Source organism: Lotus japonicus, chromosome 2, assembly GCF_012489685.1.
Source record: "Lotus japonicus ecotype B-129 chromosome 2, LjGifu_v1.2".
NCBI classification, from domain to species: Eukaryota; Viridiplantae; Streptophyta; class Magnoliopsida; order Fabales; family Fabaceae; genus Lotus; species Lotus japonicus.
The window spans coordinates 68,022,755-68,045,275 of NC_080042.1; the positions used below are offsets into that span (position 1 = coordinate 68,022,755).

The following is a 22,521-nucleotide window of genomic DNA, read 5'->3' on the forward strand; positions in this document are numbered from 1 at the left end:
CTTATCTATATTTAAATATTCTTTTTCTTTTTAGTAATTTTTTTATTTAACCAAATACAATATACACTAAACTTTTATCCTGAGGTCAGCAATATTTTTTTATGAATAAAAGTTTGGGTGGATTCGACTCGGGTCACTACCACATATTATGGCATGCCTCAAGACCTTATATCACTTATAAAGGAACTTATATATCGTTCACCAACACAATCTTCACATCAGTAGCACGATATAAATCACACTACGCTATTAAGCTCAATAAAAAACTAAATTATAAGAATAATATTAATGATGAGATCATCTTTAATAACATTTTGGCATGTTCTTTTTCTTTTTGTCTCCCTCTAAATAATACACAACCGACTTGCTTTTAATTCTCTCTATATGTTATTTTATTTTCATTTTACATCCAGTCAAAGTGGTGATGATTTTGGAATGTAATTGAATTGAATAATCATCCATTGTTGGGACTTGGGATGCTAGTGTTGACATGAGAAGTCGTTGTCAAAGTCTCAACTTGAAGAAAGTAAAGCTCACCATAATAGAATGGATGGCAAAATCAACTTGACTGATGCGCAAGTCATTCTGATTCTGAATGGTCTCCTTTTTTTTGTGAAGTGTGCTGCTGAAAATTTCTACACGGTCAAGACATGGCACTTAACGATCCCATGAGCATGTATGAAAATCAACATGAATTAACTAGAATATTTAAATTACACTATTGTGCAGTTTCGTCTTAGTCTTGGTCTTGCTTAGACGCTAACATAGTTACCCAATAAATACGTTTTGTGATCTGAAAAAAAGGATTATGCTTCAATTGATTTCAAGTATAAGAATCATATAGTCTTCAAAGTTCAAATGATAGTTTATGGTACCAATAATGAGTTGGTTCAATAGTATACAAATTAGACCCCCATAAAGATTAAGACCTAGTTCAAATCTCTGATTTGCTACAGAACGATTCATTTTTATTTTCTGAAGGCATAGAGCATTGATGTAAAGAAATATTTGGACAAAAATAAAATATGAATTAAGGTACATTACATAATTTCGCATCTTTTTTTAAATTGAATGTGCATAAAGCATGGGATCCAACTCATTTTCATCCTATTATCATTGCCATTAACAAAACAATCATTGTATCAAATCATTATAAGAGATTTAAAGGTAAACAATCTATCTATAAATTTATTACAAGATAGAGCTCCATAACATTGCATAGTCGACCCACTTAATAGGAAAAGACTTATCACTCCCAAATTTAACGTTGAATGAAAAGTAATACATTACTTCATATTTACTTTCTAGATCAAATAACAAGTACAAAACAAAACTGAATCTGATGAAAGGCACAGAAGTGGGAGATATGATGAATAATGGCTCATAGAAACAGAAGAGGGATAGACAGAAAAAAATTAGTGGAAATGAGATAGAAGAGAAACTTAGTGTGAATATATTAAAGTTGAACTGAATAGCTAAACCTCCTTCCCTAAACAAACTCCCCTCCCAAAAAAAAAAAAACATATATCTAATCGGCTACTTAAACAAAATCTATATAATAAGGTGTTGAATGTATCCCTAACACAACATGCAGTTCTCCAGGCTTAGGCTTGCTGTTTCTTGTAAACATTCAAATCAGCATGAGTATCATTGTAGCGCTGGCTCAGGTAGTCTCGGCATAAGATAGGAGGAAATCTGAAAAAACAGAAAATGCAGGTATGTGATGTGAGACCTTAGGAACACTACAGCATGCATACCTTCACTTTTCAGTCTCCCTCTAGACAACTTCAATACAATGACCAACTGAGAAAACTTAATTCAGATTCCTTCACATCATAATAAATATTCTGTTTTAGTACTCTTTGGTGTTCTGAATTAGGAAAACTTGTTCATGCTCCCTCCTGGGTGCTGCCCTCCGATTATTGACAAATAACTTTTTGCGTAGTGCAATAGAATGTCATGTCATGACAGACAGTCATAAGTTTTAAAATTTGTGTTTTCGTGATCAATAAGGAAAGAGTAGAGCAGCATAAACCTCTAAATTGGAGAGAGCATGAGAGAGCTCCCCTTTAAAATATGGTTTGCAATAGCAATTGCAGCCAATATATTATGATTTCAGAGGTTTAGACTTCACTCTCCAGCAACCACATCAGTTATATTTGTATGAAATTTCAAGGATCGCAATGTCACCACAACCATAACAACGATTTTAAGTATTCTCATTAACCAAATAAACAAACCACAATGGATAGATAGAATCTGATTATGACAGTAACTTCTTCGCACAATAAGCTGTCAAAATTTTAGATGGAGTCAGGAGTCTTTAACTCACTTGGGAGGATTGCTATCTGATTTGCAGGTTGGCAAGCACTCCACTAGACAATCATGACTAGGCTCCAAAAAGTATGCAATCTGTAAAAGGAAACAACATTGGGATGAGCAAATGAGTAATAACACGATTTCATAAAATTATGCAAAATCAGGTCCAAATATTGCGGGGATTAAATTTCAGGAAAGAATAACGATGAGAAAAGTCATGTGTCGCTACAATACGAATAAACCAAAGGGAAGATCAACTATCTGGCAAATTTATTTCTAGTAATTTGGAATGGCACATAGAAAAGGGAAAGAGGAAATAGTTGAGCCAAGAAAAAAAGCTGGGGCTTACAGAATATCTCTCTTGACCATTTCCTAGAACTCTGTGCAGCGTGGACCTGAGAATATGCAGAGTAAATGAAAAAGAACTTGCATCATACAAATCAATCTATCATTCTCTTTTTCAATAGAACAATTGAAAGCTATGGTATAAATGCCTCCAAGTTCAGAATTAGGCCTGCACCAATCGAGGTCAGAAATAGCTAAAAGTGACAAAGATTTCTTACTTGAAAACACCGTTGCTCCAGCGCTCTAGCATGTCACCAAGATTCACTATAAATGCTCTGCAACATAAACAATCAGTTAGATAATGTAAATGGCTCTGGAGAAACTTATAAAGCATGCTTCCTGTCCTTGCAGCCAATTGCGTTTGATACTTCATATAATGCAGCTCCAAATTCCAAAAGAACTAACATTTTAGAAATATATTAGCATAGCAACTAAATCCGCCTATTCTGACGCATAGCCGGTCCTAAGCCCGGATAAAGGGGGAATGTTGCATTAGGCATGCAGCAGCCAACGTAAAATAATCCATATAGCCGACTTCACTTAATGGGATAAGGCTTTCAATGTCAATGTTGTCATTAGCTTAGGCAGATAAATATAATTTTACTTGTTTTTGTGATCTACTGCAAGGCTTTCAAAATGAAAGGTATGACTTCACATGACCCCATCATATAGATTTCTATTAATGATGATTGAAAAACCTAGTTATGGGACTAGAATAAACAAACCAGAAAAAGTTAATCTTGAAGGAAGGTTGTGTCTGGGTTTTTTTAGACATTAGGTCATGGATTGAAAGGTTGGGATGGTCAAGAAAGAATAATTTTCATTACTACATAACATGCAACCTTTCATCAACATCTTTTTCTAGCCAATAAAAGCTACAGTGACATAGGGACTAACCCCTTCAATGGTGCGACATCCTCCCATATCTGAGGTTTAGCATCCCTATCCTTGCATATCTGCAATAGAAAACATTAAGTTCTTAATTTAGCCAGTATTGGTAGACTGGTAGTATTCAACAAGAAATATTAGTTAGTAGCATTCTTACTTGAAGACCTGAGACATCATCTGTTGCCAATAGTGTAATTAAACCAAAGTCAGTATGAGCTCCGGCTCCATATAACCCTTTCGAGGGATCCGAAATTTGACCTTCATGGAACAAGGATGAATACAGCTGTATAATTCATTTTTTTCGTAATTCTATCAGGTACAAGATGACAAGACTATAGACTAATGATTCAATACCTTCATAGTGCAACAAACGTAGAGTTGCAATGGCCTCACCCAGCATTTCTGGCTGATGGAAAAAATTAGCATCCAAATCAAGTGCGAGGGCTATTACCTTTGCAACTGCTTTCCCCACTTCTCTGGAATTTTCAATAAAACAAGCAGGAACAAAAAATCAAAAAATGACAAATATGTGAAGCCCTTGTCAAACCATGATACTGAATTTGAGTTCAAATGAACAACCAAGGCTGTTAAACATGAACTGTTATTTCCTACATACAAAAGGGAGCAATAACATACACAAGAAAATAAAGAAAAATACGGCTCAATCCCCTCCCACCATGGCAAGGTAGAACAAGGAAGCATGATGAAACACAATGGACAAGGATTCAATTCAAGGGATGAAATGTTTGTTCAAGACCAAACATAAAAGCTACATTAAAAGGCTCATATTTTCCTCTAAAGTACAGAAAGTTGGCAACAAAGTAATAATTAGCTAATTCCACCAGCAGTACAATCATAGCATGTTTGGAAATCAATTTACAACTGATTTTGAAGTCAGAATTAATTCTGGGGAAAAACTATGTGAGTAGTTTCTGAGTGACTTAATTGATTCTGAGAAAAAATAAGCTAATCCAAACATGCTACCAAAAGATAGTAGCTAGGTTGCATCTTTTATTACAGATAATTAACATCACTTAAACTTACAATGCTTCTCTATGGAATTTTTCCATGGTCTCCCTCCACCCCGGCAGAATATCTACACGTGAACAAAGTTTATGAAAAGATTAATCAAAAAAAGAGTAAAAGAAAAAAGAACAATAACAACAATTCAAAATCCAAGGAAAGAGATGACTTATATTTAATAAAGAGTAGATTTAATTTTCTTATCCAAATGCCTCAAAAGACCAAACTTTTGACATGTTTACCTGGTGCAGGCCATTTATTTGGCCCATAAAAAGGTTTCTGCGATTCTGGGTCATCTTCAGCAACTTCAACTCCTATATAGTACCCCTCTTTGTAATCCCCTACTTAACCATGCAAGGAAAAATATATCAAGTTTAAGAATAAGAAGAAAAACTTTGAACAAGAAACAACCATGAAATCTATATAAACATGCAATAAACGGACAAGGGTTTTTGTTTACCATGCACTTGGTTTTCTGGATCAAGTAGCTCATCAAGAACAGGGGTGTACCCCCTGTGCTTTTCATTTCTGAGAATCTTCATCTTTTCTTTGAGAGGAAGGGTGAAAAATCTCTTGCTTTGTTCAAAAACCTCGTCCATGAACTCCTGGCTTATTCCATGGTTGACAACGTAGAAAAAACCAGAATCCAAACAAGCCTATATTTTCCAAAACCCCACAAAAAGAAACACATAAAAAAAGCTTCTATGATTGAATTGAATTGAATGGACCCAAGTTATGAAAACCAACCTGTTTGAGCAGTTTCACGGATTGGTTGATGTCAGGATTGGAGAGGTTGATGCAGTTGAGAGCAGAGAATTTGGTGGTGGCTTCAGGGGAAGGGGTGCTCTGTTTTCCCATGTTGGAATGAAGAAGAACAATGAAATGAAGGAGAAGCAAATAGCAATAGCAATAGCAATGATTAAAAGAGGAAAAGTGAATGGTTTTTGATGATGTTTTTTTTTTCTTTTTTCTAAAGAAAAAGTGAATGGTTTTTGATCATACTATTGCAGCAGCCATAGTCTTTTTATACTATATAATTATTTTTGTCGTTGATTTAGAGAATTTACATCTCTTGGTTGCAATTTATTATAGTTTCCTTTTTTATTTCTTACATTCTCACTTTTCTCTTTCTTTCTTTTAGAGTTCTTAACTTTTGTTATATGTATATCACTTATAGTGATAAACACCATTAGGCACTCAGAATATGCGTAAAGATTAACGATGGAAAGAATATCAGGTGATATCATGATTTCTCTAATTACATCAAATAAATGGTGTCCTTAGGTGTTTGTTAATATTAAAGTTTTCAAATATCAATTTTGTTCTTTTAAAACGATGGTAATGAGGTTTAGATGCTTTTTTATAGGTTTAGATGTTTAGTCATTAGTATATATGACAATGATTCATATGATTAAGATTGCAAAACAACCACTACTCCGTCTCCATTAGTCATATGATCATATCTACAATTTTTTAATACGACTAACATAATTAGTTACAACCCGTGATTTAAAGTTTACTTGGATGACAAACGGGGGTGGTTATAAATAGCACATATATATTTTTAATTTAACAGTATACTTATTGTAATTTAATTTCATAGTTTCCTAGTTACCTATAAAATCCTACAAATATATTTTCTTAATTTGGAGATAGAGATTAATTAGTTTCTCTTATATTTAAATTTTCTAATAATATTCTCCCTATAATATATTCTTCTAATCTGCTATGGAGATTTAGCTTCCCTTTCTCCTTAGCATTTCTGAAAAAGGATTATGAATGCAAGAAATTTCCGTGAATAAGTATAAATAATTTTCATGATAAAATAAATTATTTTGGGAGTCCTGATGCCACACATCCCTAGCTTGTGACACGCCATCAGAAAGGCTATGGCCTTTAGTTATGTGTCCCTGCCAGATGTCCAAATAGGGAGCCATTTGGGTACTTTATTGACCAAATGAAATGTATGTTCTAATTTCGACCACCAGAATTTTGTGAGCCAGAAATTGCCTAGCACCTCATTCGAGAGACCCTACCAAGAGAGAATTGAAAGATGCTGATGATAAGGATTCAGAAACTTAATAGATAAAAAGATAAAGGGGAATGAAAGTAATGGATAGAATATATGAATTTTTCTGTGTTGCAATACTAGTTTGTCATAAGAAAACATCTTAAATTCCCTAAGAATGTAATCAGGAAGGAATGTAAATAATCTACAACTATGTAAAAATTGCAGCTTAAACCTAGCTTGAGTTTTATTAATCATGCTTTATTTTTGAATTTTATGTACTATAGTATTTTTATATGTTAAACAAGGAGATACTGTTTGTAAAAAAAAAAAAACCAAGGAGATACTGCTTTATCCTCTTTAAACACTTTCTTTGTCTCCTATTGAAAATTATTTGATTCTCATGTGAGTAAAATGGGTATTTATTCCAACAAGTGAGTTTAATGGGTATTTATTCATTCATAAAATTATTTAGTATTTTATTTTTATTTTTATTTGTGTCTAATATTTTTGTTAATCTTTAAAAGACAATTTTTTGAAAAGGTTATTATACAATATCTAATTAAGATACATATCATTATCCTAGAGAATTAATATAAATTATTAGACATTATTATATTGGTGGGTATGTCTGGTTTTACATTTTATTTTTCTAATTTACATTACAAATTATCTTTTTTTTTTCAAAATTTCATATAATAAATTGTGAAAATAATATGTGTTGTAATTACACCACGTGTCATCAATGTGAGTTCATGGTGTTAAGATCACATATTCAGAAGAAAAGGTACGTGTGTAGTATAAGCTTATGGATTAAGCAATTGGTTTTAAAACAACTTTCCAAAGTGCTATATATAAAAGATAGATTGAGACACACAATTAAGGCAATTCACAACAATTATCGAAGAAGGGTAAGAAAGAAAGGAAAAGAGAAAGTGAGATATGGAACTGCCGAAAGAATGCATTGCTGACATATTGGGCCGCACTACTCCATTGGATGTCGCCAGGAACTCCATCGTTTCTAAGATCTTCTGCTCCGCCGCTGATTCTGACTCTATTTGGAATAATTTTCTCCCTTCTGATTTTCATTCGATCATTTCCCAGTCTCCTTTCTTAGCCAACGCTCCAAAGAAAACCATTTATCTCGCTCTCTCAGATCACCCTATCATCATCGATCAGGGAAAAAAGGTAAATAATCTCATCAATCTAATATGATCATTTCTTCAATTAGGGCTTTACAGAGTATTAATTGACCTTTTGTTGTTTTTTAATTATCTGAAATGCAGAGCTTTCAATTGGACAGGAAGACTGGGAAGAAATGTTACATGCTTGCTGCCAGAGCTCTCCAAATTTCTATGGGTGACGATGAGCGTTACTGCGGCTGGGTCACCCTCCCAGAGTCTAGGTTAGCTCTTTAATATTGATTTTTCTTCATTTCATTCTAGTTTTGTTTTGCAGCGAATTTTATTTTTATTTTATTGACCAATGATCAGACTTATCAAACAAAAACCACAATGTTAAATAATATCATCTTTAATGTATGAATAATATATTTATAAAAATTATAGTGATCGATGAATTTTATTTTCAACTCATTTATTTTAAACATAAAGTCTATTTATGATAAGATTATTTAAATTTTGAATAAGGTGCATTGCCATTTAATTTTGAGTTATATAGTGAGTGTTTGTCTATTCATACCACATGTCATATACAAATGTTCATTATGTACAAATGTTGCCAACTTATATATTGAACAGGTTCGAAGAAGTTGCCAAGCTTGAAGTTGCCAAGCATGAAGTTGGGTTCTGGTATGATATTTATGGGATGATAAATACAGTTGATTTGTCCCCAAACACTCAATATGCAGCTTTTCTTGTGTTTAAGATGATCACTGATAATGGAGGCCCTATCCGTGCATTGTTATCGATTGACATTTTTGGGGTCCCTATCCGTAAGAATGCAGTTTGTTTGGACATGAAGCTAAAACTGATCTCTGAGTGTCCAAATGTGAGAAGTGATGGCTTGTTGGAGATTGAGATGGGGGAGTTCTTCAATTCAGGCCTAGAAGATGGTGAAGTGGAGATGAGGGCTATGATATCAAAGTTTTTATTTTGGGAGGGAAGTTTTTATCTTGAAGGAATAGAAGTTAGGCCTAAGCTATAGTAGATAGGACTAGCAAATATGTTAAGGGAATTGCAACTTTTGGGGTAGAAAATAAACATATGTAGCATGGTCCCCAAGTAAATTTCTCTTTAATTTAGTTTTTGACAAAATGAACTTATTGCATGTCTGTTTTTTCTTTATTCCTTTTGCTTGTTTAATCATTCAATTTCAATTTGGAAGCACTCCAAAAATCCATTCATTCCTATGGTATGTGCAGAAACTTATATGTGCTTGTTTAGTATTTGCCCATCTAGTATGTGCAGAAACATACATGTAGAATAGTGTTATATATTGTACTTTGGTCTATCTAAGGTGCGGCAAAATGACTGTAATGATTAAACCTACTTACAAAATTATATCAAAACAATATCATCTATAACTTTATTGAAGCAGGATGGGTCATAGAAGCATATTGCTGATGTGTCTGCTCTGCAATTGACTCCTTCAATGATTGAAATTCTTAGTGAAAATCCTATTTTGCAGCACCAGCACCCTTCCTTCCTTATGTTATACACATGTCTTTTTCTCTTTTTTTAATTCAAACTGCACTCACTCTTTTCCCTCCTACTATCTCCTCCCCTTCGTTTTCTCTCTCCCACTATCTTCCTGTGGACCAGTTTTTTCTTTCATCTTGTGCACCAGTTTTTTCTTTCATCTTCTCCCATCAGAAATTTTGAATTTGAAATTCAAAATATTTCTATTTCCCATGTGCAAATCATTAATGCTTTCACCATGCATAACACTCATTGGAAACCTGCACTACTTTCAAGTTTCAATCCTTCCAACAAGCTTTTATCGGATTCCCAATATGACTAGAAACTCCTCTCAGATCCTTCCACACAACCCTCCCTCTCCTCATTTCTTTCCCCTGAGCCCTCTCTCGTTCTCTAACTCTCTTCAACGTCTCACTGTGTTCTTTCACACAACCTGCCCCATTTGGCTTCCTCCCCCACTAGGGATCCCCACCTCCTAGTCTGTCAAATGATATAACTAATTATTGATATACTATTTTTAAGCTTATTTTTCAATATCTTCTATCAAAGACGGAAAAAACTTTTTACCGAGATGTTTCTGTAGGTTTTTGTGTATAGATTACCTTGCTCATAATTTACTATTTACGCTTTACAAATTACAATCGCAGTCAAAGCTTACTTTTTTTTTTTGATAAATACAAGGACTTTTGGGATCATTTTTTTGGATCAAGTGGGTCCACAACATATTTTTTTTGAAATCGCAAAACGCAAGGAGAATTATATTTTCACAAAAAAAAAAACATGTCGCAATGGGCCAACCCAACCCATTTTAAACATAGGTTAGGTGGTTAGGTCAAAATAGGTTAAAGTGTCAGACATTTCATCCCACCTCATCCTGTTTAGGTGAGTTGGCGGATTGATCCGATGAGTCAAACTCGTTTTTCCATCCCTATTTGTTGAGCTCGTTCGTGTCTGCTTAAAATAATATGTAATTTTAATTTTTAACAAAAAAATTCCCTTAAATTTGATATCATTTTAAGTGATTTTTTTAAAAGCAAAAAATAATTTATATAAGTTTACAAATATAAAATTATTTTTCACTTTAAGAATTCATAAAAAATAATTGGCTATTTCAAATCTACTAGAATTAGCTAAAGGAAATAATTAGGTTTTTGCATTCTCAAATTATGTTCTTTTTTTTATCTAAAGCGTATATAGTTCAAAAAAATACTTTTTCTTGATAAAGGAGAAAATTGAAGGTTATTTGTTTTTGATTTATTTAGGCTAGATTTGATCCTAGTAAGATAAGGAAGAAAAAACTTTGGTGAAATTGGGTATTTTGTTGAATGGATGATATATCAGTGTGTGAGTTATGGGATTTGGATTGTGAGGTCTTGATGATGATGAAGGAAGAAGAAATAGAAGTAAATGGAGATATGGTTGTCCCTGAATGTTAGCTTAAGTAGTAAGAGTTATAGGACATAAAGGTTTGGGAGGGTAAAGGGTGAAGGGGAAGGGTTTGAATCCTGAGGAGGACTAATAACTAATTCACTAACATTACTAACAACTAACATTTGCCTATAAAAAAATAGAGATATGGTTTGAATGAAGATGAAAATTAATAATTTTGATTTAAATCCCTCTATAATCCACGTAAGTGTTTTTCTTAAATTGAGAAAAGCCACATTATGTAAAATTGACACGTGGTCACAGCCCTCAAATGAGTGGAGCCATGGAGGGATGAGAACCAAGTTATTTCCATAGTCTAGGAATTCATTTCGTTGAAAATTTTATTCAGAAACAAATATTAATAATTCATTAAAATTTAAGGAGTAAAAACATATTTAACCCTATAAATTTTAAAGGCCCTTAAAGCTGTATGATGGGTACTTGGAATTAGTTAGTTAGTTAAAGGTTATTCTATAAATAAGGGAGTGTAAAGAGGGTTTAGGGAGAGTGATGAGTCTCTCAAATACTCATCTGTTTCTTGTACATTTCTCTGCTGAATAATATCAGGGTTCCATCATTGTAACAAAAAGAAAAGGCCCTTAAAGGCATTGCAACAAAATGTTGGGAAAACCTTTAGTCATTTTATTCAGGATCTCAAAAAAATTGTTTTTATCCTCCATTTTTCAACTATAGAACCAGTTTATCATTTTTATTAGTTTATTTTTCATAGCAGGACACCACACATTTGAGTAGACACCCAAAAAGGATTTTATACGGTGGTCTCCCGTAGGCAAATATATTTTCTGATTCAACAATATAACTTTTTAGGCAGGACCATAAAAGTTAAATACATTAAAAACGTTGAAAATATTTTATATTTTACTCCAACTAAATTATATTATTACTATCTTAATCTTGTTTAGATTTTGTACTTTTTTTTTTTGCTAGGAATCAATGCATGCCTTTATATACATGCTGTGTACCTCAACCATTGAGATATGCAGTTTGTCATTGTAATTTATTTTGAAATAAAAGAGAAATAATCTCCTCTAGAAATTGAATTCAGTGAAAACAATCAAAACATCTTAACGCTGACTAAAGATTCTCAATTCTTTGTTTCATCTCTTACTTTCTACCTAACACAACGCCACTGGTATCAAGTATTGTGTTATTTAAAAACCATATATTGTTCCATACATTCGAAGCATATTCAGACATGAACAAATCAATATAGCAGAAAAGGCCAACACAATCCAATCTTGACCATGCTATCATAGTTGAGAACATTTTTACATGCTTAAAATTTTATATATGTACATTGACACATTACCCTTCTTTGAGGAAGAACTTCGGATGCGTTCAAGAATCTTCATCCTTCTATTTATCTAGACAAATTATATTACAGCCAAATGAAAAAATCAATCAAAGATTCTCAAACGAAAAAAATTGAACAAGAGCTCAAAGTGAACCAAGATGCAACCAAATCAACAGTTTGTAGGAAAAAGAGAGTAAGCAGCAGCACTTCAACATCAAAAGATAAACTTGCCCTCAAGCACTCGATTTAATATTTACCACTCAACAACATATATATTCCCTTGCAAGAGACCAATGCAAGATATATGTAATTATAATATTCAAACAAAAACATCATTTATGTGTACATAAGTTCAATTATGTTCACCATTATTTTGATCTGCCCATCTCATTAGACTGACAAGTTGTTGCACACAGCACTGTAAAATTGCTGTTGTACTTGGGTAGCCCATAAGAATTAAATGCAGAAGGAAGACCATTACTATCAACACCTGAGCAGTAAAATTGGGGATAATAACTAGTAAGATCCGATTGTTAATAGAATAATAGACCTATAGCAAGATCAAAATTGACATTTGATACAACAAAAAAGCATGATAAACTCAATAATAAAAAACACATACAGGTGGGCCGTTGGCCCTCCTAATTATCAAAAAAAAAAAAACACATACAGGTGGCGGGGCTCACAATAAAGCTTGGAAGCAGAGAAATCTCGCTTGTTTGACATGTGAGACATTCCATGTATTAGAAAAAATACCTTCAATAGTGGAGTACAGACCTTCCTGTGAATTCGACATTTTTGCTACCTGTGAATTGCTCAAAAAGAAAGGATGCTGCTCATGCTTGATAAAAAACCAAGACGTGAAGGCTTATGAAATCATTTTCCTAAGTCGAGGACAGTAGAATTTGCTCCACCAATGCACGTAAATCAAATCAAATCGAAAAAGCTGAATATAACAATAAGAGTTGCAAGTGGCAACAGGTAACATAGGTAAGCTATGGCTACCAATGGCTTAGTCATGATGTGCTCAGACATGAATGTAATCACTAGTCAAGTCAGTCTATTGAACCTCAACACTAATGAATTTTCCTCTCAATGTGAATTACCTGCACAAGTTTCTCCATTGAGCTACAATATTTAATAAGGTCTAGTTGTCCACAGCACCTTGCACTCACACAGAGGATGAACATAAAATAATGGCTTTGCTAAATGCCTCAACACCCTTCGTGATGTTACTGACTCATAACAGGATTATCAGGTAAACCCTATAAAGTCATACATAGGTAGGATTGAATTCAAGTGCATCTTAGTTGATATCGGTATTTGAAGTTTTGAATACATCACACTGCCTAGAAACCCCAGGACCTCCAGTTGTGTCTTCTCTTACCTTCCTAACAGATGCATCGTCAAGTACAAAAACTATCATGATAGTGCAAGGAAATTTTTACAGAAAATTCAGAACAAGAAATAGTAAACTATATATGCAAGAATTCAAAGAATAAATCTGACAGATTCAGACCCACCCCAAGGACTAGGATAAATGAACTAAAACTACAACTTGCAGTTGCAGGTAAACAGATATAGCCATGAATTTGCATTAAGAAAGATTTAAAAGTTGATGTCTACCCAGCTTCTTCAATACCTAAAAGACAACAACCAAAACAATTTGTAATGGGGCATATAGGTGATTATAAACCAGTGAGGAATAGTATTTATGTAGTTTGGTTATGTCAAGTGTTTTGATTCTATTCTATTGCACACCTTGACCTGACCAGGACCAGTGACCCTAAAAGTACAATGAAATAAACGCCACATCAAGAACATCACAGATTTTTTTGGAAGATTGATAGAAGACTGTTAAAACTTAGAACAATAACTTCTTGTATTGTATTATAACAATCTCCAGCAAAATAACCATCCTTTCATTCTTTAATAAACAAAACATCAACAGAGACTACAAATTAACACAAACATTAAAACAAACACCATTAAAGTCAACAAAACCAAAGATTCATAAAATTCTATATTAGGACATCAGCTGCTTTTGTTTATTCCATCATGTCGTCCTCCTCATCTTCGTCCTCACCCAGCTCAAGATCAGCCAGTAGCTCCTCCAGGGGAACAGAAGGAAGCTCTTCCCCATCAGTCACTGATGCTATCTCTGATGGCTGGTACTCTTTATTTCGGTACAGTGATATGTTGAACCTCAGGTCGGGGTTTTCTTCCAGATCCTTTAAGAATTGTTCGTATTCTGAGTGCATCTTGTCTGGGTCAGCTCTAGCCACCTTATCATCAACCTCCATGTTGAGTGATTTAAGCTTCCATGAACGAGCCTTCCCACGTTTCTTCTGGCGCTTCTCTTCATAACTCTTCTTTACTAAAATTGCATCAGGAAGGATAAGTCCTTTGTATTTGTCCAATTCAATGTCGTTATTATTAGCCCCATATAGGTCATAACCAAGAGCATAATCACCAGGATTTAAAAGATGGCCAAGATGAGTCTTGATGGAAAATATTGTGTCATTCTTTCCAAAATCTGACACACGAGCCACTTGGGCATCAGCTAAAACATATTTCGTGCCACCAACAGTAACCTCAGATGACACAACCTCCACATCCAGGACTATATACTCCACTAACTGTCTGCTAGTAAGTAAAGACTTGAAGGATGACCTCCAATACTGATCAGCATCTAAGAAACAGTACCTCAAGGTGAATGGATCAAGCAAAGCAATGCTGTTGGTAACCTTAGTGCAAATCACAATTGGGCCAAGATTTCCCAAACTTAGAGCAACTTTAGGAGGCAGACAGATTAAATCCTCACGGCAAATGGGGCTGATTTCAACAGAAAATGTATGTTTGTAGTTGTATTCATTACTCTTTGTATCATGAGAAACAAGCTGCTTATCACTACGGCTCTTTATAGGAGCTACTTTCCCTATAAATTCCACAAACTTGACACCATGGCTTCTATTAGAGAAATAGAAGTCAATGCCCTCATCCATCTGTTTGATCCTTATAGCACTGGCAGCAGCACCGTGCTTCAGAATCAGCTGCTCCAAATAAAAGAAGGTTCGCCTATGAGAAACATGTTGCCTGAGTTGCACAGCCGCAACCCACTGATCCGGGTTAGCCGCCACCTTGGAACAAGATTCACACAGATGTTCCTGCTGAACATACTCAACCAGATAAGACTGTTCGAGAATCGCCCCATTCAAAACCTCCTTCTGAACCTTGACATTAACCTTAATCCTCTTGGAATGAGGCTCAGTCCAGATAAACTCAGCATGCACCATCCTCACTTTGCTGGAGCTCATATTCTTCTGCAACTTCTTCAAACAGAATGTGAGCAGCTCCTTGGATTCCAATTGAAGCTTGATCCAAGTCCTCGGCGGCTGCAAGTAACTCTCACACTCGGGGCAGTGCACGAGCACGAGCCGCTTGAGGAGCCCCTCTGTGATGTCCACTTCAGAGCGCAGACACTTGACACACATGTTGGCAGCGTTCGGTTGCATCGGAATTCCACATTTGCAACACAAAACGCTGCCGACGGTTCGATGAACCGTGAACATACCAGCTTCTTCTGATGAACCAAACATGGTGATTGAAAAACAAGATAGTATTACCCTGTTCCAAAACATAGAAATGAGTATACAAAAGCAAAATTGATATTGAAAATGAACCATCAACAGTATGGCGATTCAGAAAAATCAATCAGCCTGGAAAATCGTTCTGTTCTACAAATATTGCTAGAATATGCATGACAAATCTAACCTAAACACAGAGAGCATATAGTTGAAAGAAATACAGAAAAGGATTGAACACAATCAAATTCATAACCCTAACCTTTGCGGCGGCGAGGAGCAGCTTCAGAGTGCCGTGCGCGACGAAGAAAACCTTCAGGCGGTGGCGGCAAGAGAAGGAAAGATGAATCGAGAGAGAACAGAGTCGCAGACACCTCCAGCCGCTTAGGGCAGATATATAGAACTTTATTGTTTTAGATATAAATACTAAAAAAAAATAAGTGATTAATGTTTAATAATAAAAATAAGTGACTTTTTTAAAATCAGAAATTGATTTATGTAAGTTTAATAAAAAAATATGAAATTATTTTTCAGTTCAAAAATCCATTGGAAATAATTGATTATACGGATCACAAAGGAAGAGGTGTCGGCGGTGATACATTAGATGTGCTCCTTTAAAAGCATCTTCAATGCAAGGTTCTTAGTTCTTATTTTTTAGTTAAGAACTAAGAACTCAGTTCTTAATCATTGGAGAGGATGTCGTGAAGTTCTTAGTTATTAAAAATAAGAACTAGGTTCTTATATAAGAAGTTTTACTTTTTGAGTTCTTAGCATAAAAAGTTAATTTTTTTTCTCTCATTCATTTAATTTAAGTATTGAATTAGCATTTAAATTTCAATCGAAATTATATGAAAATAAAAAACATTAATATAATGGGATTGTGGAACCGGATGAATAATGTTAAAAACTAAGAACTAAGAACTCATGGTTGGAGCAAAATATGCAAAGAGTTGCTTAAGCACATGTGGCAGTATGGGCCCACATGAATAGTACTAAGAACTAGCATTAAAGATGCTCTAAGGTCTTAGATTCTGATGGCTTTTAGGCTTGCTTTTATAAGCGATGTTGGGATTTGGTTGGGAACTCAGTTTTGACTTTGTTCTTGATGCCTTTGAGCATGGGTTGTTTGATCCTTCTATTGCAAAGACCATGATTGTTGATTTTTAAGGTGGACAATCTCATATCCTTTAAGGAATTGAGACCAGTGAGTGTATTCAATTGTATTCATAAGCTGATCTTGAAGATTACGGTGAATGAGATTAGGCCTTTCTTGAATGATCTGATTAGCCCGTTGTAGAGCAGTTTTATCCATGGGAGGAACACTACATATAATGTTATTGTTCTCCAAGAGGTAGTTCAATATGTGATGAAATCCAAGCGCAAAGATGGGGATTTGATTTTTAAGTTGGACTTGGAGAATGCTTATTACATATTGGACTGGAGGTTCATGGAAACTACATTGATGGAGTTTGGATTTCCTGAGAAGTGTGTCTGATGGAGAGGTTAAGCTCCCTCATCACCTATGTTGTTCAAGAGGGGAGGTGGGATCCTATGAAAGTGGGGGGATGGTCATCAATCTCTTCTGATCTCCCATCTCCTGGTTGTAGATGACCTTCTCATCTTCACTGAGGCTTCTGTGGGACAGGTTACCATGACGAAGGAGATTCTAACGAGCTCATGTATTGCCTCTAGGTTGCGTGTGAATCAGGCAAAGTCCAAAGTAATGGGGAAAATAAAATACGAGACAAGTCTTGACGGATAGGGTGGCCAACTATACTGGTGTGTAATTCACTTCGGACATTGGTAAGTATCTTGGTTTCCTTATCTTTAATGGTCGTGACACCAAGAGAGATTTTTACTTTATTTTGGGTAAGGTTAGTTTGAGGGTTGCTTCTTTGAAGAATAAAATCCTTAATAAGGTAGGGAGACTAACTCTGACTTAATCCGTCCTAGCCTTCATGCCTTTATATTGTAAGCAACATGTTTGGCTTCCTCAAGGAATTTGTGATATTATTGATGCGACCATCCGCAAGTTTGTGTGGAAGAGGACACGAAAAAGGGAGATTCATCTTTTGAATTAGGGTTCAGTGACTCTCCCTAAGGAGTTTTCGGGTCTAGGTCTATGCAAGGCTCGAGACCATTATGTTACGCTTATTGGAAAAAATGTCTGGCAACTGGTTCATAATGAGGATAAACGAAATTGGTGAAAGGTAAATGTGGGGTGGGGAATCTGTATTTATCTTTGCCTCCCACCAATGGCTCCATACTCCATAGTGTGGCAAGCCATCATCAAAACTAGAAAGGTGATTAAGGAGGGGTTTGTTTACAAGTAGGGGAATGAAGACTCTTCTTTTTAGTATGATGGGTAGTTGGGGAATGTGAAGATTTTTCATCAGGTGGAGGTGGTAGACCTCCATCATATCTCACTCAAAATAAACGATGTGGTGGAGGGTGGTCGTTAGGATTTGGCTAGGGGCTCTATGCTATGCTTCCTTTGGAGGTGGAGAATTGGATTGTGAACACACCGTGTGAGCTTAACTCTCAATTTAGGGACTACATTAGTTGGCCTTGGGATGATAATGGAGAATACACAACGAGGGCTGGCAATAATTGGTTAATCGAGGATCGATTGGAGGAAACCCGGGCAGGCAACGAGTGTCCAAGGAGGCTCTGATGCAAATTAGGAGTGGATTTGGCACCTATGTGCTCCTTTCAAGGTGGTTTTTCCGACTTGGCTTGTTAGGCATGATACTCTGCCAACGAAAGGCCCTGGTTGTCGTTTGGGTTATTTGGAAGGCTAGGAACAAGGATGAGTTTCGATCAGCAAGCGATGCAAGACGACATGTAGGTTACTGAGATTGAGGCGCATAGGATGTTGTTTCATCGTGTCTAGGCTAGCAACAGGGTCCCTTCGCAACCCATATGGATTTCTTGGAAACCGTCTATGGGTTCTAGTGTGGCTCTTAATTGTGATGGTAGTTGTAGTGGCCCTCCTCCCGTATTGGCTATCGTGGTTGCATCATAAGTGTTTGTGACTAGATCATGGGTTATTTGGGAACTAGTCGAGGCTCCTTCATTCTTCAAGTTTCATATGGGTTGTAGATAGCTTGGAATCTTGGCTACGTGTGCTATTTTGATTCCCTATGTGTTGCTTCATTGATGTTAGATCCCCCTTGAGCTTCCATGTTGGTGTAGTGTTAATTAGGAACATTGTTGATCGGCTTAGATTGCAGTGGGAAGTCTGTATAGAACACACTCTTCGTGAGGGAAATGCTTGCACGGATTTTCTGACAAAAGCAAGTGCCTATAAGCCTTTGGATTTTGTGCAAGTTCATAACCTCCTTCCTGCAAGAGGCTATACGAATTAGTTTTGCTAGGTTGTAGGGTGTTTGGGGTTTTTTCTATACGAATTAGAAATAGCTTAAAGACAAAATTAAATTTATGTTTTTTTATTCTATATTTTTATCAACAGCAAACTCAAATATTTTAAAAAATAATTAAGTGATTATTATTTTTTAAATAAAAAAAATAAAAAGAGACAAATTGACTCATTATTATTAACATCAACATACTAATTTAGAGCCCGTAAAAAAGAAAAACATACTAATTTAGAGGTTTTTAAAATGCTTTGTTTATTCACGTGGCATTCTAAGAACAATTTTTAACTATTCATTCTTACATGTCAGCTTCTCTCGATATTCAATTATGTTATAAATAAAAAATCAACTCGTAAAGCACTCATCATGTGCTTGATAGAGTGGCAATGAGAATATGAAAGGTGCTTGATAGAGTGGCAATGAGAATATGAAAGAAGAAGGAGAAGAAAGTTTGGTGAATGAATCTCAAGGGGAGATATTGAAGAGGAAGAAAAATTGGTTTTTCTGAGAAAGGATAAAGGGAAGATTTTTTCCCCCATAGTTTTCTTTAGGTTAAATTTGAGCCCAGTGAGATATGGAAGCTAAAATCTAAATGGATGATATTTTAGTGTGTGAGTTCTGGGATTTGGATTGTGTGTTCTAGAATGACCAAGCAGAAAGAAGAAGGAAATGAAGATATGATTTGAGTGGGAAAAGAAATTAATAATTCTGATTTTGGCTCTCTATAAACCATGAAAACATTTTCAAATATTTTAGAAAAACCACTTCATTTAAAATTGACAAGCGATCAATACATATCAGCCCTCATAGTACAATAATTCATTTTAATGAAAATTTTATTAAAAACCAATATCAATAATTCAGGGATCAAACTATATATTTAAACTATTATAAATTATAAAGATGGTCAAAAGGCATTGCAACAAAAAGTTGGGAAAATCTTTGTCATTTAATACAGGATCTCAAAAAATTGTTTTTATGCTTACCTTTTTCAAGCTTTCCACTAAAATATCAGATTATCATTTTTATAAGTTTATTTTTTCATAACAGGATACTACACATTTAAGTAGACACCCAAAAAAATTATATGATGATCTCCCAAAAGGTAAATATATTTTTTTATTCAACACATAACTTTTTAGGTAGACCATAAAAGTCAAATACATTAAAAACCTTTAAAATATTTTATATTTTACTAAAATAAATCTTTTTAGTTCCATTCAGGTCAAATCAACATATTTATTCCAACTAAATTATATTATTACTATCTTGTTTAGATTTTGTTCTTTTTTTCTTGCTGAAAATTAATGTATGCCTTTATATAAATGTTTGTTCCTATAGCTAAATTGCTTTCTCTAAACACAAGTTTTGCTTTGTGACTCAACCATTACAATAGTCAAAGCCTTGCAGACACATCTTCTGCAATAGAGACAATATAATGCAGAGTTCTGATGACATGCGCAAACAAATTGAAATGATGAGGCAATCTTTCTTTGATGAGGTTTTTTCTTCTCTTATACATATATTTTGACATGTTTGTTCTGACTCATTTCTGTTTTTTTTTTTCATTTTGTAATATTTTTTGAGTGTAACATTTCTCATTTGGTTCTCATTTGATATTAGCTTCAACTCAAAAGAAACATCAGCTTCAATTCATAAAAATAAAAAAAAAACCTCCCATTTTATCTACCATGGAGGATGTCAACATAAAATATTTTCATGGAAACAAATTTCAAGTAATTTAAGGTAAAAATAGATTCGATCCTAAGGAAATCACCATAAGATTTAGAATGCTTCTTAAACAACAAAAGGCAATATTTTTTCAAGAAAAAATCATTATCAAGTTGTATTTGTTATTGACCAGCTTAATTGGGTTTTCTTAGTTCCTTTCTGTAGTTTTTGTTTAAATTTGTTATTTCTGGTGTTTAAACTTGTATTATCATTCTTGTGGGATCTAATTTGCATATTGCTAGACCAATACCTTATAAAATCATGAAAAACTTTAAACTACAACATATAGTTTCTTTCTATCAATTTTTAATTGGACCCTTATACACTAGTTTAAAACTTTTTTAATTATATCCTTATAGTTTTAAAATTAAATTTATAATTAAGCTCTCACATAGTAATAGTTTATTTTTTGTTAAGCTTAAGATCATTTGGTTGCCAATATCATCTATGATGTGGTAATTGAACACTTAATATCCCATATGTAGTATTATGTGAGCAAAAAAATGTTATATTTTTTGTTCCAATGATAAAAATTTGTATTTGTCTTAAATGTTTCAGGGATTTCTAATTCCCACCCAGTTTCAACAGCTGGAGCAATTGCAAGATGAGGAAAATCCAAACTTTCTTAAGGAGGTTTTCTCTTCGTACTTCATGGATACCACTAGGAAGTATGCTGAAATTGAGCAAAATCTGTGAGTAAAAGTGCATAACCACACAATACGATTAGAAAAATTATGTGTATTTATCCTTATATGATGCAAACTTAGTGTTTCTATCGGAATTTCTTTCATCTTCATTTTCATATACATGCAAAACAATTTTCTAATTGATAGATTGTGTGTATTTATATAGTCACCAGGAATCTTCAGGAAAGCAAGGGGAAGACATGAATAGGCTTATACAAAGACTTAGGGGAAGTGTGTTGAAGTAAGTACTTTTCATCCTCATCCCCAATTGAACTTCAAAACTTATTTTATTGACTTTATAAAATTAATTAAGAATGAACAATATCACTTTTTCAGCATTGGTGCTCTCAAGGCATTGAATGAAGTCAATAAGATGAGATATTTTTTCGAAGAAGGCAACTTGGAAGGGTGAGTGTAACACTTGATCTTGATCCTAATTGAACCCCCTGTTTCCTTCTACCAAACTAAATTATTGCAAGATTGAAAATTTCCTTATCTGTTTTCATGCTAACCAAACCATGAACTATGCAGGTTCAAAGCTGCTTTTGAACAAGTGAAAATGGAGAATGAAAATCTGCGGGTGAAAATTGATCCTTACTTTCAGGTCTGATATGCATAACAACACACATGGTTATAATTAAAGAAATTCCTAAGAAACTCTCACTTTTGAGAAAAAAAAGTTACAATTTATGAGATTCTCAGAATCTCAGTAGAAGGATGCTAGATTCTTGGTTGTGATTTTGTTTTGCTTTTCCCACTTGCATAATTGTATTTTGAAGTGAACATATTTAATAATATGTATAATTTGATAAATGTTGTTGCAGTTGCTTGAGCAAGTAGGTTCATCTGGGAAAGAAGATATCCCTGGGTCCCTAGCTAGATCGTTAGCTGAGAGTTTTACCCTCAAGTGAAGCAGTGTATGACTGTATGGGGTGGTTGGTGTTGTAGTTTAAGTGAATGTGACCCAAGACTTGGTTTTGTTTCCCTTAATTAACTTTTGATGTCTTTCTCAAAACCCGAGTCTATTGTTGTGTGCTCAAATCTTATGGGGTTTTCTTGTTTCCTCCTCATTCCATTTTTGTATAAGGGTTCCTCCATGCCCAGGACAAGGAACCTATATGTAATGTTGGAATTCCCTAATAAAATACTAGTTAAGA

At 34.4% G+C, this 22,521-nt stretch overlaps 4 protein-coding genes across 5 annotated transcripts; 2 read left to right on the forward strand and 2 right to left on the reverse strand.

The window, feature by feature from the left end:
- Window positions 1-1,214: 1,214 nt before the first annotated feature.
- LOC130739022 (2-oxoglutarate-Fe(II) type oxidoreductase hxnY-like) lies at window positions 1,215-5,551 on the reverse strand. 2 transcript variants are annotated; one of them, XM_057591236.1, is made up of 11 exons: window positions 5,323-5,551; window positions 5,036-5,231; window positions 4,818-4,916; window positions 4,597-4,648; window positions 3,907-4,028; window positions 3,710-3,810; window positions 3,562-3,620; window positions 2,883-2,939; window positions 2,669-2,714; window positions 2,333-2,412; window positions 1,215-1,695 (listed from the first exon to the last, which is right to left on the reverse strand). In XM_057591236.1, exons 1-11 carry the CDS (start codon window positions 5,431-5,433, stop codon window positions 1,605-1,607), a joined length of 1,014 nt encoding a protein of 337 aa, XP_057447219.1. In that variant the 5' UTR covers window positions 5,434-5,551; the 3' UTR covers window positions 1,215-1,604. The 2 variants fall into 2 exon arrangements, with proteins under 2 accessions (XP_057447219.1, XP_057447218.1); XM_057591235.1 differs by having other exon boundaries at window positions 4,818-4,919; window positions 5,323-5,542.
- Window positions 5,552-7,481: 1,930 nt separating this feature from the next.
- On the forward strand, window positions 7,482-8,821 carry LOC130735586 (putative F-box protein PP2-B12). The gene is made up of 3 exons (XM_057587522.1): window positions 7,482-7,771; window positions 7,870-7,988; window positions 8,344-8,821. The coding sequence occupies exons 1-3, from the start codon at window positions 7,526-7,528 to the stop codon at window positions 8,747-8,749; spliced, it is 771 nt and encodes a 256-aa protein (XP_057443505.1). The 5' UTR covers window positions 7,482-7,525; the 3' UTR covers window positions 8,750-8,821.
- Window positions 8,822-13,850: 5,029 nt separating this feature from the next.
- LOC130739023 (uncharacterized) lies at window positions 13,851-15,970 on the reverse strand. The gene is made up of 2 exons (XM_057591237.1): window positions 15,833-15,970; window positions 13,851-15,613 (listed from the first exon to the last, which is right to left on the reverse strand). The coding sequence occupies exon 2, from the start codon at window positions 15,583-15,585 to the stop codon at window positions 14,035-14,037; it is 1,551 nt and encodes a 516-aa protein (XP_057447220.1). The 5' UTR covers window positions 15,586-15,613; window positions 15,833-15,970; the 3' UTR covers window positions 13,851-14,034.
- Window positions 15,971-20,638: 4,668 nt separating this feature from the next.
- Window positions 20,639-22,275, forward strand: LOC130736915 (histidine-containing phosphotransfer protein 4-like). The gene is made up of 6 exons (XM_057588687.1): window positions 20,639-20,683; window positions 21,237-21,370; window positions 21,531-21,605; window positions 21,701-21,772; window positions 21,896-21,968; window positions 22,189-22,275. The coding sequence occupies exons 1-6, from the start codon at window positions 20,639-20,641 to the stop codon at window positions 22,273-22,275; spliced, it is 486 nt and encodes a 161-aa protein (XP_057444670.1).
- The last annotated feature ends 246 nt before the right edge of the window (window positions 22,276-22,521 follow it).